The following is a 13,566-nucleotide window of genomic DNA, read 5'->3' as shown; positions in this document are numbered from 1 at the left end:
GCTTTTTTAATATTTGTGAAAGTGATAAAAAATCCATTACAAGTATATTTGGATCGAGAAAAATTTTGAGAGATGCTTTAATTAAGATTGGAAAATGTGGTGGGTATATTAAACATATATTTTTAAAGATTTTGAAAAACTCTTTGCTCCCAATTATGACATTAATCACACGAAAATGTAAATTGAGACCAGATTAGGATTAGATTTAAATGTTATGTTCCTCGAGTCCTCTTGCGTCGGAATATATTAAAGATATTAGTGCAGGCAATTCGACTAATGCTCTTTCAGTAGTTACCCTGCACACCCACCTCTAGTGTTGTCCATTAAAAGAAAACAGCACCATTACAATAAATAGCACTTATGTGCAGAAGAATACAAATGATTCGAGTTATATTTGTAGAGTTCAGGTTGCGAGGAGGAGTGACATTTACATTTTACAGTGTAGTTGCACTATAATTTTGCTTCTTTTCTTCTTTTTTTGTTTGAAGTTCACTGCAAAACAGCTTGCTTTGAATCGTTAGAATCTTAATACGAATTCAATTAGATCCATACTCCTGGTTCCATTGTTCAAGCTCTTCATACTTGCTTTTGTTTAAGCTTGGTCTAATGACAGTCATTGCCTTCTGAAAATCTTCATATCTCAGCGGTCTTACCTGATAAAACAAATTTGTTGACATTAAAATGCTTGACATGATTTCTAAAGATATGTATTCTAAAGGACTGCTTACAATGCAGGTCCAAGAATCTTTTACCAACAAGTAATCTTTTCATACACAAGATAGAGAGAATTCTGGAACCCAAAAAATTTCGCATTTTCATTTATCAAATGCCGCCTTTGCAAAGCTTCTAACTCAGAAAGCTAGAACAAGAGGGATTCTGACGAACCACAACATCCATAAAAACTTGCATCATAAAAAGTATGACAAAATCTCTAAGCTGCATTGGTAACTGTTGAAAACTGCCTTCTGATTCCCCAAAACACTTGCCAATAATTAATTTTCACAGATCCAAGTCATAGAAGAGCTGGTTAACAGAGTAGAAATAGGGTTACAATCATGTTCTAGTTAGATTACCTGATTTTCCTTGACAGTTAGAATGTTCGCACCTAGCTCTCTGATTGGCATCATTGCAGCTTCTTCACATAAGGCTTGTAGATCACTTCCAGAATATCCTGTACATCAAGAACAGCAGTTCCTAAGTTTAATTGGACTAGAAACGTTGTTTTGGATTCAGTTCCACAACATCTCTTAGTGACATAAGTGCATTGGCTGCAAACCAGTAGCCATTCCAAGCACAGAGCCGCCAAGGTTTGAAGAGACACCAAAGGGATAAGTTTTTAGCCAGATTAGTATGCCAAAGTCATTTTTCCAATTCATGCACAAAGGAAAAGATTAAAAGAACGAAAGGCACTTCTTCAGAAGCTATGATCTGGACAGTTATCTTACTTTCTGTCTCTCTTGCAAGCCTTTCTAGATCTCCACCTGTCAAAAACATAGAAAAACAGATGATCATGCAATTCATAGTGCGTTACAGTTAAAGGGCTACTAACAACAATTCACAATCACAAGAGTGATGCTTGCCCAATGCAACTTTTCGTGCAATATTAAATGAGATAACATGTTTCAGTACGATCATAATGTGTGGAAGACACAAAATCACGACGGGTCAAACAAAGAAAAAGGATCAAGTCGTCAATAAATGTAACAACTGAGCCTCAACAAAACCTCAACAACTGAAGAGCAGAACATATGGTACAATGTAATGAACCCAAGTAAATTGGGCCGAGCTTGATGGGCGTCCAAATTAGTTGTTACTTTTTATTGTATTTGAGTTGTTAATCTGTTTAGTGGCACATGGGCTTAGTTGGTTATGGTCAATTAGAGGTGTTGGCTCAAGTATATGTAGTGGGGAGTCCTCGTGGGAGGGCATCTTGAATCTGGAATATATTTGTGTTGATCATTTCTGTAATGGAGGTTGGGTCCCTCGAAGAACCCGTAGCTATGAATCAGTGGCTCTTCTGAGCTTTTTATCAAACAGCTTGTGTGCCCTCTGTTTCATTACTGCAATCGTAACAATTCATCTCCTCCACATTCCTTATTACAACAACAAACATCATTCCATTACACAGCAGCAGCCATCCCATTTCCTCATCTCCTTCCTTACAATAACATATACAAGGAGGTTCATAACATACAAATTATCTCCTCAGAACTAGAATAACTAATCATCTTAAAAAACATTTGTCCATCTAAGTAAATCCCTTTGTGTGCCAAGATTCAAGAACTGCTAGCTAGCTAAATATAAAACCTGATAACAACGTGTCAGAGTTAAGGGACGGGCTGAATGTAGCGAATGATGATTTATTTAACCACTAAAATGACAAAATAGGGCCAATAGTATTTCTTATGGGACTCGTTTCAAACTTCCATAAAACATCTACTACTACACTTACTTAGCAATTTGGGCAACCTTTTTTCTATAAGTTTAGCATAACCCATAATTATTGAAAACATTTAAGAGAGATTTGGATAGTGAGTTGAGATGAGATGAGATGAGTTAAGATGAAAGTTGAATAAAATATTGTTAGAATATTATTTTTTAATATTATTATTGGTTTGAGATTTGAAAAAATTGAATTGTTTATTGTATTTTGTGTGGGAATTTGAGAAAGTTGTAATGATGAGATGAGATGAAATGCTTTTTGCATTTAAAGCTCAACAAGCTTACATATATTTGGCCATAATCAAAGATACCAATGAATTTAAAAACCATGAAAAAGAGCACAGCAACTATAAGTAGCCCTATAACTTAAAGCATATTGATCAGCAGTATGGGAGCAATCAATTCAAACTGGGGCTTTAAGATACTATACTACTACAAGAGTATATTCTTACTGGGTAAGGAAAACGCCTGGCCCTTGAGTTTGTTCTTAAGAAGTAGTCTCCTCACATTTTCATCTGGTAAAGGTACATATATTCTCTTCACCTGGTTCAGGGTTCACATTAAGCACAGTCAAAAAATTGAAAATAAAATTTTAACTAAGTTCCCAATGCTATAAACATTGTGAAAGTTTTCAACAAGAAGCAATTGAGAACAACTTATTTTTAATATACCACGCTAGCTACTTGCCATGTCATATCTTTCTTCAAATTATAATCTTTTTGAAATTTAATACATAAATAATGAACATTGATGAACATGCAGGGAACTAAGTATGGTCATCACGAAGGTGCCTGGGGCTCTCGGCAATTTCAAAAGGCGCAGACCTGGTGTTTCACAATTTGGGAAGAACTTATGTTCATTTAATTGACATGGCAAAACAAAAAAAAGAAGATAATGGCATTTGAGATGTGAATCTAGGTGAAATCTGAAAATGCCAGATAGATGCAAGGCTCTCCATCTGCCATCCTTGCATCTCCATCAGCCATCCAGTTTACCTAGACACTTGGTACAAATTTCCTTTCCTTTTAGTCTCAGCACCCATATCTTCACTTCACTCTTTTTTCACTTGCAAGTCTGTTCCCACAATTATATAGCAATGAGGCCCCAAGTTAACAAAGGGCTAGGAAGTGGTAGCACGAAGAAAAGCGTGGTTAAAAATGAAACAGATTTCACATCGAGTCACATTAAGGCTAAATCTGATCACAATGCTTCCTTTACATACGAATATTTCAATATTTCACTATAGATATGGAAAAATAAAACAGTAAAGTATTAACCATCATTTGTATGATATTTTTCCTTGAAAGTAAATTCTATAAGCATCTCGCAATCTTAAGTTCCCAGAAAATTGAATTTCTGGACATTAATGCGATAATAGACTAACCAATCTCCTAAGAACAGCATCATCCAGTTCTTGTGGCTTGTTTGTAGCACCTGCATGGGCATAAAAGCAGAGAGAATTTCAGCAAGAAAATGGAACATTAGATATGCGATCCAACAAATTACACCAACATAAAGTAGAACCAAGTAGGGACGCCAAAAGAAGTGTCCACGATGTGGGCATGATGGTTTACCATTGAATAAGAGACGTGGATCAAGAAAGAGTATCATTGTAGAAAAAGATACACGAAACTGACCCTAAGTAGTCAGGATAAGACTCGGCTACATTAGATATGGAGCTCACCAATGACAATTATGGCGTCATTAGGATTAGAGGTCACCCCATCAAACTGTATTAGAAACTCCGACTTTAACCTTCGGCTTGCATCATTCTCATTAGCCTGCCTTGCTGACAGGATACTATCAATCTGTTAACAATTAAAAAAAAATAAGGTTAATCAATTACAACTTAGACAAATAGACACCCACTGGGGCACAGGGGAGAAAACAAAAATGGAAAAAAAAAAAAGAGAATAAATGAGGTTGAATAAAGAATAATAGGAAATCTTAGCCTACTAAGAACAAACATTACAATGTCAGTCACAAGGAAGAAGGTTGAAGGACCAACAACACCATTAGTGCTGGTGGTGGTCATGGTGGAGTTGCGGGGGCAAAAACATATGTGATGGTTGCATGTACAATATACAATCAATTACATTTATTTCAAGAATATATTTATTAAGATTGGTATATCAAATGTCGGCTTGAGTTTCAAACAAATATTACCAGATCTTAGTTCCTCAAATTGTTTTTACAACATTTAACAATTTAAAAGGTGATTGGAAACAGCAGCAAAATGCAATGTTTGTGCAGTTCCCTAATCAAATACACAAATCTACTTTGGGTGTGGAAGATATAGAATACTTCACAACAAATTAGCTATATGAAAAAGAAGTATGGTTTCTAATAGATTTGACCCTCACAATGTAGCAAACAGAGAAAATAACATACTTCATCGATGAAAATTACAGATGGCTGTCTGGATTTAGCCACCATGAAGAGAGCCCGAACAAGTTTCTCAGCTTCACCAACCTATTCAAGTATAAATAAAACTTCTAAGATCTTCTTCAACAATGAAAATAACAAAAAAAAAAAGAAAAAAAAGAATAATAACCAGCACAATCTTTCAAAACAAAATGATACCAAGGACAGAGACACACCCATTTTGATGTCAAGGAAGAAGCAGATACATTAAAAAATGTTGCCTCAGACTCTGAAGCGACTGCTTTGGCAAGCATGGTCTTCCCATTCCCCGGGGGACCAAAAAGAAGCAAACCTGTAACAACATCAAAATTTGTTTCACGAAGCATATTTTTGGAGTGCTGGAATATCACCGATTTGTAGGAAAAAAAGTACTCCAAAGCAATACCTCTGGCTGGCCTCCGAAGACCAGTGAATAAGTCTCTTCTTTTCGTTGGTAAGATAACCATTTCCATTAAAGTTTGCTTTGCCTTCTCAAGGCCAGCTGAAAACAAACTTAGACGAGTCACTCTGTTAATTAATGCATTAAATGGCAAGCAAAGCAACAAAAAATGAGAGAAATAGCATAAAATAATTGCTCACCAACATCTTCCCATTTAACAGAAGGACTTCTATCCACTATTGTAGTATTTATCATTTCAACCAATTTTGCTTCACTACCAGTGTTAGATTCTTGCATAGTTTTTGGGCTTACAACTTTATCTGTCTGATTTCTCATCACTGGTTTGCCAATTCTAGAGCCACGGGACTTTTGTAACATATCATTTCTAGCATTTATTGTTGCTGGCATAACTGCAGCTGTTTGAGCTTGAGTTAAGGTGCTCTGAAAGAAAATAAAAAATAAAAAGCGCATAGGTGATATTCAACATCGGAAAAATAGAGAAAAAAAACATACAGAATATATATAAAGCGGCAGTCCTCCGTTCAAAATGTTCTAAAAAGGGTTCTTGAAGAAGGAAAAACAGTGAGGCTAGCTGAAATAAAAATACATACCTTACTTGTGGATGTACCACCTGAAATGAGAAGGGGAAACAAAAAGGGAAAAGAAAGTATAAGCACTGTCTAGAAATCCATATCAGTGTTTTTTTATTATCCCAACAATTAGTCATATCAGTATGAGATATGAACCTGCACGCCTACTCAAAGCTTTTAACCTTTCCGAAACCTGACCCTGCCATTTTGATATTTTTTGACGATAGGATTTCACCTTCTCTTGTTCACTGTCACAAAGACAGATTTAAATTGTTAATGTAAAAAATAACGTGTTGGCTTATGATGAAGCATGATTTTCCATACGTTCCATAAGCATACTTCCATCTACTTGGCTCCCCAAGCCAATCCCCCCCCCCCCCCCCCCCCCCCCCCCCCCCCCCCCCCCCCCCCCACAACAGACGGATGCTGTCTTTACTGCTTGTATTGCATGTAAGACCCGGTCTTTGCATCATTCGACAGCTAACCTGTTGATAACCTCTAGTTTCTACCTTCCTACAATCTACATTTAATTATCAACAAATAGTTTCCAGAATATGCAGCAGCAAGACCTACAATGGAAAAAAGGGGGCCAGAAGATCATAAATACCACCTCAAAATATCTAATAAGTTCTGCCACCTTAGACTCAAATTGCAAACAATATATGAGTGCCCTTATCATTTGTTCCTATAGTCAGCTAAGCAGAAGCGAAGCTCAGAGAACTCCCATCCAGATAGCATTTACCTGATCAGTCGTCGAGTATACATGGGGAAAACCAATTAGTTAAGTTTATAACTAAAATAACCCTATCGAGTGGATCTTTCGTTATCCTTAAACACAGAAGCATAAGGTACATATCAAACCAGTATTCCAATTTGTTTTCATTATTCAATTTTCTCGGTATCCACAGAATCTAAACCAAAGGACCAGCAACAGTTGCTGGTCCACCTTTCACAAACCAATACGAAATATCACCCACCACTTCATCCGCTAGAAGACTACCAACAAAGAAGCAGACCATTAATTAATAGCATTTTTCTCCCACCTCGAGCTAATATAAGAAGGCGCACTAGTCGAACTAGCTTCGACGAGGATCCGCTGGGCGTTCTTGTAGTGAATAATGGCGTCGTCGACTAAGCCCCACTCTTCGGCCCTAACGGCCTTGGAGATCTCTTCCTTTGCCAAGTCGAAGTATCCTTTGAGCTTGTATGCTACGCGCTCGTTCGAAACCGACGATCCAGCTACACCATCCATGGTGGAAGAAGAATTGGGAGGGCCGGAGTTTGGTTCAGAACCATAGGTTGAGCTAAAGATTGAGCCAAGAGAGTCGATAAGTCCCTTGAGGATACTCATGTCTGAGAACAAAGGAAAATTGACGGGATCAGAAAGAAAAAGCGAGAGAGAGAGAGAGAGAGAGAGAGAGAGAGAGAGAGAGAGAGATTTCTCACCATTCTTTCATGTGTGGCAATTTTCTGGGAAAATCATCGAACGGAATGGTTAAAGCGGCTTTGGAAACACGAATTGAACAACACAATTTGAAGGAAAGTCGTTACGTACTCTTCGTAACTGCGATCAAATTCGTGCTGCCCAAAGCAATTTTTTGAAAATGAATTTCTTTTAGGGAAAGTGTTTCTCTAGGGGGATTTGCTACGCACTCATGTAACGCGCTCGCTCGTTCATACCTTACCAATATTAAATGTAAGGTATTTTTTTAATTATTTTTATAATAAAAAAATTATATGAATGTTTTTTTTTTTTTTAAAACAAAATTATATGAATGTTGGTTTGCAGTTTGGTGTGTTAAATTATCTAGCAAATCTCTCTTGTTACGAACTGCTTTAGCAAATCCTCTTAAAAAAGAAAAAAAGACTGCACGCAAATTCAGTTATTAAGACGAGCTTTGTGGCCGACTCAACTAGTTCTAGCGGCGATGAAGTTGTGAAATCGACCCATTTAGCTTAACAATCCGTGCATTGAAACGTGGAACGCGAGAGAAAATATGCACATCAGCCTATAGTACACCATGTGCTGAGTTTAAAAAAATAAAAAAAATTTCATGTGAGGTGTGCGGAGCCGCACTCGGAACACAATCCGCCTCAATACTGTCGAATGTGATTTTCTTTTTAAATTGGTGAGCACACCATCACATATCACTTAAAAATAAAAATATTCAATTTGTATTTATAAGATTCAGATTTTAAATTTCATCTTTTCAATCAAATTATATTAAGTAAACACTTTATTATATATGTTATATACACTAACTTGAAAATATAAATTAAAAAAGAAAAATGATATTTACAGTCGTATAATATATGAGTCATGCAATCATTTAAAAAAAAAATGAATAAATACGATACTCACAGGAAATAAACTAATTTTTTAATAATAGATCACATTTTTTTTTCAAATGTAATTTAACTTTGAGTTGTTCTACACCCACAAGCCGATAAATTCTCCCAAGAATGTCAAATGACTTTTTTTTTTTCCATACATTTTTTTACGCCTTTAAATATTTAAAAAAAATCACAATATCATTTAAAAATATTTAAATAGAAAAGAAAAGAAAAATCGATATAACTCTCGAGATTCAGATTGCATTTAAGTAATGAAATGATCTTAAATATTCTGTAAATAATAATAAAAAAATAATAATAAAATATTAAATAATAGTAAATAATAATAAAAATTAATAAAAATAAAATATTATAAAAATATTTAACTACTTAAACTAGCCCTCAATCTCGATAGCCAAAGCATTCTTTTAACTTCAATCAGAACTTGTAAGTCTTGCCTTTTACATGGGTCAAATCCACCAAAAATAAAAAAGAAATTATAAAATAAAAAAATGATGGCTGTCCACCTTCCATGCCGTATCATCATTCTACCATTATCGATCCTTTAAGTCCACCTTCCGTGTTGTAGGATTCATTAATTTGATTTGACTCCTCCAGTTGGGTTCTTAAGTTGTAGATATTTTTTTAGACTTTGACTGCACAACTTCTACTACATTCTATATTCTATATTTTTTTAAAATTTAAAATTTTTAAATTTTTAATATTTTTTTTAAATATTTTTTGAGTTTATTTTTTTAAATTATTTCAAATTTTTTATTGATTATTTATATAATAAATATTTGATAAAATAAAAAAAATAATAAAACTTTAAAAAAATGTAAAATGTAGAGTGTGAAGATTTATTCATTTATTTATGATTGGGTATTTGGATATTCTATTCTATCTAATCTGGGCCCAACTTTAAAGAGAATAACAAATTAGTCTTCAAGATGCAACAATTGGCTGGGGCTTTCACCCATTTTATTCGGATCACCTCGAGAGTTGCGAGAACCCAATCAGTCTTCGTGACCTTTTTCTCACCTTTCAACGTATCTAGTTTATTTTTGAAAAATGCTAGAGAATCTGATTTAGACTCTTTTTTTTTTTTTTTTTTTTTGCCCGATTGGGCAATTTTTTTTAGTTTTTTTTATTTAGTGATAAAAAAATATTATTTAATATTATTGTGAATTTTTTATTTTTTTAAAAATATTGAAAAGTGTTAAAAAAATAATGTGAGGAAAAAAAAAACTTTCACTTTATTTTTTTAACACTTTTAAATATTATTAAAAAAATAAGAAAATTCATAATAATATTAAATAATATTTTTGTAATTATTAAGTAAAAAAAAACTAAAAATTAAAATAAAATGCTCAATCAGACAAAAAAAACAGGAGCCCAAATCAGACTCCTTAGTATTAGGCTTTATTTTTACGATGAAATGAGATAAATTAAAATAATTAAAAATAAAATAAAATATTATTAAAAAATATATTTTTTTAATATTATTTTATTTTAATATTTAAATTGTTTATTAACAAACGAGGCATTAACAATCAGCAAAACAGTGTTGAAAAAAAAAAGGGACAAGAGTTTAGAAAAATTTGTGCAAACCCTGTGAAAAAAGTGGGATGATTTTACTTTTTTTCTAAAACTCGTATGAAACTTATACGCTCCAGAAGTTGTAAGACTTTACGAAGGTGACTCAGGAACTCGCAATTTCCACGTATATGTTGACCGGAATGGGTTTTTATGGGTTCGACTAGTTTTAATTTTTTGGTTTTATAATTTATGTCGAAAAGATTTGACACAAAGTCGTTGTAGTATAGTGGTAAGTATTCCCGCCTGTCACGCGGGTGACCCGGGTTCGATCCCCGGCAACGGCGTTCTATTTTTGCACACAGCCTGCTCGAACAAATGTCTAGAGTCTCTAGACACCAAGTTATTCCTTCCAAATTTATAGACCTTGATGATTATGGACTGGATGTGTTCCTGAAGACAGAGGAAACACTTGGATTGGGAATTGGCGCAATTTTATTTCTATTTCATTCCTCCAAATTATCCTTCTACCCAAACACGGCCTCCTGGCAAACTTTTAGTGCAGTTGAGAAACTTACCGAGGAGAGATCGGGAATGCACAATGTTTTTAACTTCTGCAGAGAGTGTTTGTTCTTAGTGCACGTCAAAGATATGCCGTTAGTTACCCGAAATTTTCCAGTTCTTTATGATACAACACATTAGGTTGTGGTCGAATTGAATATCGGTATAAATGATGTCTGATGGGTGAACGTTAATCCCATCGAAAAGTTCTATTTATCATTTTCTATACCATAAACCAACATGTGATTTGTCATTTTTGTCATTATATTTAAAAATTCTAATCCAACCACATAGTCATCATGTTGTCTCTATCGCATACATATATTTCTGTGAAGTGTTGTTTGTACACATTTATGAATAAGAGCATTTTCCTCTTGTCACTACGGTGAGTTGATAGCAACAATTTATATTTATAATGATAATAATACATTGGACAATGCTGTATAAAACAATTAATGGGTTTGATCATGACTTTCTCAATCCTCATGAAGAACTCAAGGACTCGTTCCTTTCCTTAGCCTTGCCTGCTGACATATAACAGATGACCGTGATTGGTTTATAGCCATTGAATTAACGATGATTAACAAGTTTAACCAATCAAGTCCTTTGCTTACAAAATGAATCCTACATGTAATTGCTTACCCTTTAAGTATTAGAAAGAGACTTCCTTATCTATATATATGTGTCAGAGATTCATATTGTGTATATATGTGAATAGCTACAAACGTCCCCTGAGCCACAAAACCAAAGATGGACATCCTTTCCGCTGTCTTGACTTTCATAGCCTTTTCGCTACTCTTTGTCATCCTAACCTTATCCGTTCTCCTGATCAGAACCTTCACCGGAAAATCCGTCACGAACCAGAACTACCCTCCCGTGCATGGTACTATCTTCCATCAGCTCTTATACTTCAACAAACTCTACGACCACCAAACAGAATCTGCCAAAAAACAGCGGACCTTCCGGCTCCTCACTCCTGGACAAAGCGAGATATACACGACGGACATACGAAATATCGAGCATATACTAAAAACCAACTTCGACAAGTACTCGAAAGGCGAGCATAATCAGGATATTAGCACTGATCTCTTTGGCCAGGGGATATTCATTGTGGACGGGGAGAAGTGGCGGCAGCAGAGGAAGCTTGCGAGCTTTGAGTTCTCCACGAGAGTGCTTAGAGATTTTAGCTGTTCTGTGTTCAAAAGAAATGCTTCTAAGTTGGTCAGAGCTGTTTCTAAGTTATCGGATGCTGGCCTTTCCTTTGATATGCAGGTTAGTGACTTGAAAAGCATGCAATATTACTGCAGGAGGATGAACAAAGGATGTCGAAAATAGCCTTTCGACTGAAACGCATGTGACACGAAGTCCTATGATTAATTCATGTTGTTCTAATATGGTTTCTTTTTAATTTGTATGTAGGACATACTAATGAGATGCACTTTGGATTCCATATTCAAAGTAGGGTTTGGGGTAGAACTAAATTGCTTGGAGGGGTCGAGCAAGGAGGGAATTGCATTCATGAAGGCTTTTGATGATTCAAATGCTTTGGTCTATTGGCGCTATGTCGATCCATTCTGGAAGTTGAAGAGGTTTCTTAACGTTGGGTGCGAGGCGGTCCTTAAGAAGAACATCAAAATTATCAACGATTTTGTGCACGAAGTGATTAGGACCAAGAGGAGACTGCTGGCAGTGCAACGAGATTGCGTGAGTTTCAAAGTTTCAACACTTCCATTTTTCAATTTCTGGAAATATTTGTTCCTGTGAGAAGTATTAGTTTGAAATTAACCTTCCAATTTGGTACAACAAGATCATGTGCTTTTGGTAATCAGGGAATGTTGATTTTAGTTTAATCTTGAAAACTTGTTTGCTGATTTCCAGGATGAAAAGGAGGACATGCTTTCAAGGTTCTTGGTGGAGAGCACAAGGCAACCAGAGATAATGAATGATCAATATCTAAGTGACATAATTCTGAATTTCATGATAGCCGGCAAAGATACGAGTGCAAATACTCTCTCATGGTTCATCTTTATGCTTTGCAAGAACCCTCTAATCCAAGAAAAAATTGCACAAGAAGTGAGAGATGTCACTGGTAGCCATGGCGAAGGAGCTAATGTGGATGAGTTCGCGGCGAATATAACTGATACAACACTGGATCATATGCATTATCTTCATGCCGCATTGACAGAGACCTTGAGGTTATACCCTGCAGTTCCAGTGGTAATTAACCCGAAAAGTTAAAACTTTATTCATTTTTAGTGTTAGGCACCAATTTTACTACCTGCTACTACTTGTTTAATTAATATACAGTTTGGTTACAGGTTTCTATACAAATTTCCTTTGCCTTTCCTTGTTTTCTTCCCCTCACCTGCTAATCAGCTTGAACATTGCACTTCATGTCAGTCATTATATGACTTGAATCCCTTATAATTCTTATCCAAATATTAGACTTGAAGTAAGAGAAATATAGATAAATGAAGTAGGACCCACAATATTTTATAATTGTCTGAGTGAATTTCTCAGACAGTTTTAAATCTTAATATATGTTGTACGGTCTACTTCATGTGTCTATTTCTCCTCCATTTAGGCTTTAAAGTAGATATGAATGTTATACCTTTGTATAGTTGGTAACGAGGTCTCTTTGGTGTATTTGAAGGATGGAAGGTGTACAAAAATGGATGACACACTTCCTGATGGATATAGACTAAGAAAAGGGGATGGGGTATATTACATGGCCTATGCAATGGGCAGGATGCCTTATATTTGGGGAGAAGATGCAGAGGAGTTCCGACCTGAAAGATGGCTCGAAAATGGGATCTTTCAACCCGAATCACCGTTCAAATTCATAGCATTTCATGTATGTATCATCTTTATATAAGTTATTGCAGATGATGAACATGTCTGTCTATCCAACAACAATCTCTAATGCTTTTTCACCCATGCTTTTGATGTGTAGGCCGGTCCTCGAATGTGTCTAGGGAAGGACTTTGCTTACAGGCAGATGAAAATAGTTTCTATTGCTCTTCTCCGCTTCTTCCGATTCAAACTAGCTGATGCTACCAAAAATGTTACCTACAGGACGATGTTCACACTTCACATTGATGGAGGCCTCCCTGTTTGTGCAATTTCTAGGACAGAATAGTGAACTCTTGTTTATGTACTCCCTTATCTTTAGCTGCGTAACAATAATTGAATTTTACGTAATATAATTTGATTTATAAGATTTAAATTTTAAAATTTATCTTTCAAATCAAATTATATCACGTAGATGGTAGGTAGTGTAGAGACTTTAAAATATAGTTA

At 35.3% G+C, this 13,566-nt stretch overlaps 2 protein-coding genes and 1 non-coding gene across 3 annotated transcripts; 2 read left to right on the top strand and 1 right to left on the bottom strand.

Moving 5' to 3' along the window:
- Positions 1-291: 291 nt before the first annotated feature.
- Positions 292-7,462, bottom strand: LOC121247030 (spastin). The gene is made up of 15 exons (XM_041145363.1): positions 7,444-7,462; positions 7,282-7,379; positions 6,879-7,188; positions 5,992-6,083; positions 5,857-5,876; positions 5,446-5,686; positions 5,252-5,347; positions 5,043-5,158; positions 4,834-4,914; positions 4,127-4,250; positions 3,827-3,876; positions 2,895-2,985; positions 1,446-1,481; positions 1,074-1,171; positions 292-653 (listed from the first exon to the last, which is right to left on the bottom strand). The coding sequence occupies exons 3-15, from the start codon at positions 7,184-7,186 to the stop codon at positions 537-539; spliced, it is 1,470 nt and encodes a 489-aa protein (XP_041001297.1). The 5' UTR covers positions 7,187-7,188; positions 7,282-7,379; positions 7,444-7,462; the 3' UTR covers positions 292-536.
- A 2,518-nt stretch (positions 7,463-9,980) lies between these two features.
- Positions 9,981-10,052, top strand: TRNAD-GUC. Its single transcript has one exon. It is a non-coding gene; the product is annotated as a tRNA-Asp (tRNA).
- Positions 10,053-10,968: 916 nt separating this feature from the next.
- On the top strand, positions 10,969-13,566 carry LOC121245290 (cytochrome P450 704C1). Its single transcript, XM_041143517.1, has 5 exons — positions 10,969-11,538; positions 11,686-11,970; positions 12,145-12,483; positions 12,920-13,120; positions 13,220-13,566. Exons 1-5 carry the CDS (start codon positions 11,017-11,019, stop codon positions 13,403-13,405), a joined length of 1,533 nt encoding a protein of 510 aa, XP_040999451.1. The 5' UTR covers positions 10,969-11,016; the 3' UTR covers positions 13,406-13,566.

This window comes from Juglans microcarpa x Juglans regia, chromosome 1S, assembly GCF_004785595.1.
Source record: "Juglans microcarpa x Juglans regia isolate MS1-56 chromosome 1S, Jm3101_v1.0, whole genome shotgun sequence".
Taxonomy (NCBI): Eukaryota; Viridiplantae; Streptophyta; class Magnoliopsida; order Fagales; family Juglandaceae; genus Juglans; species Juglans microcarpa x Juglans regia.
The sequence above is the reverse complement of the archived record's forward strand: the minus strand, read 5'-3'. Positions and strand labels throughout refer to the sequence as shown.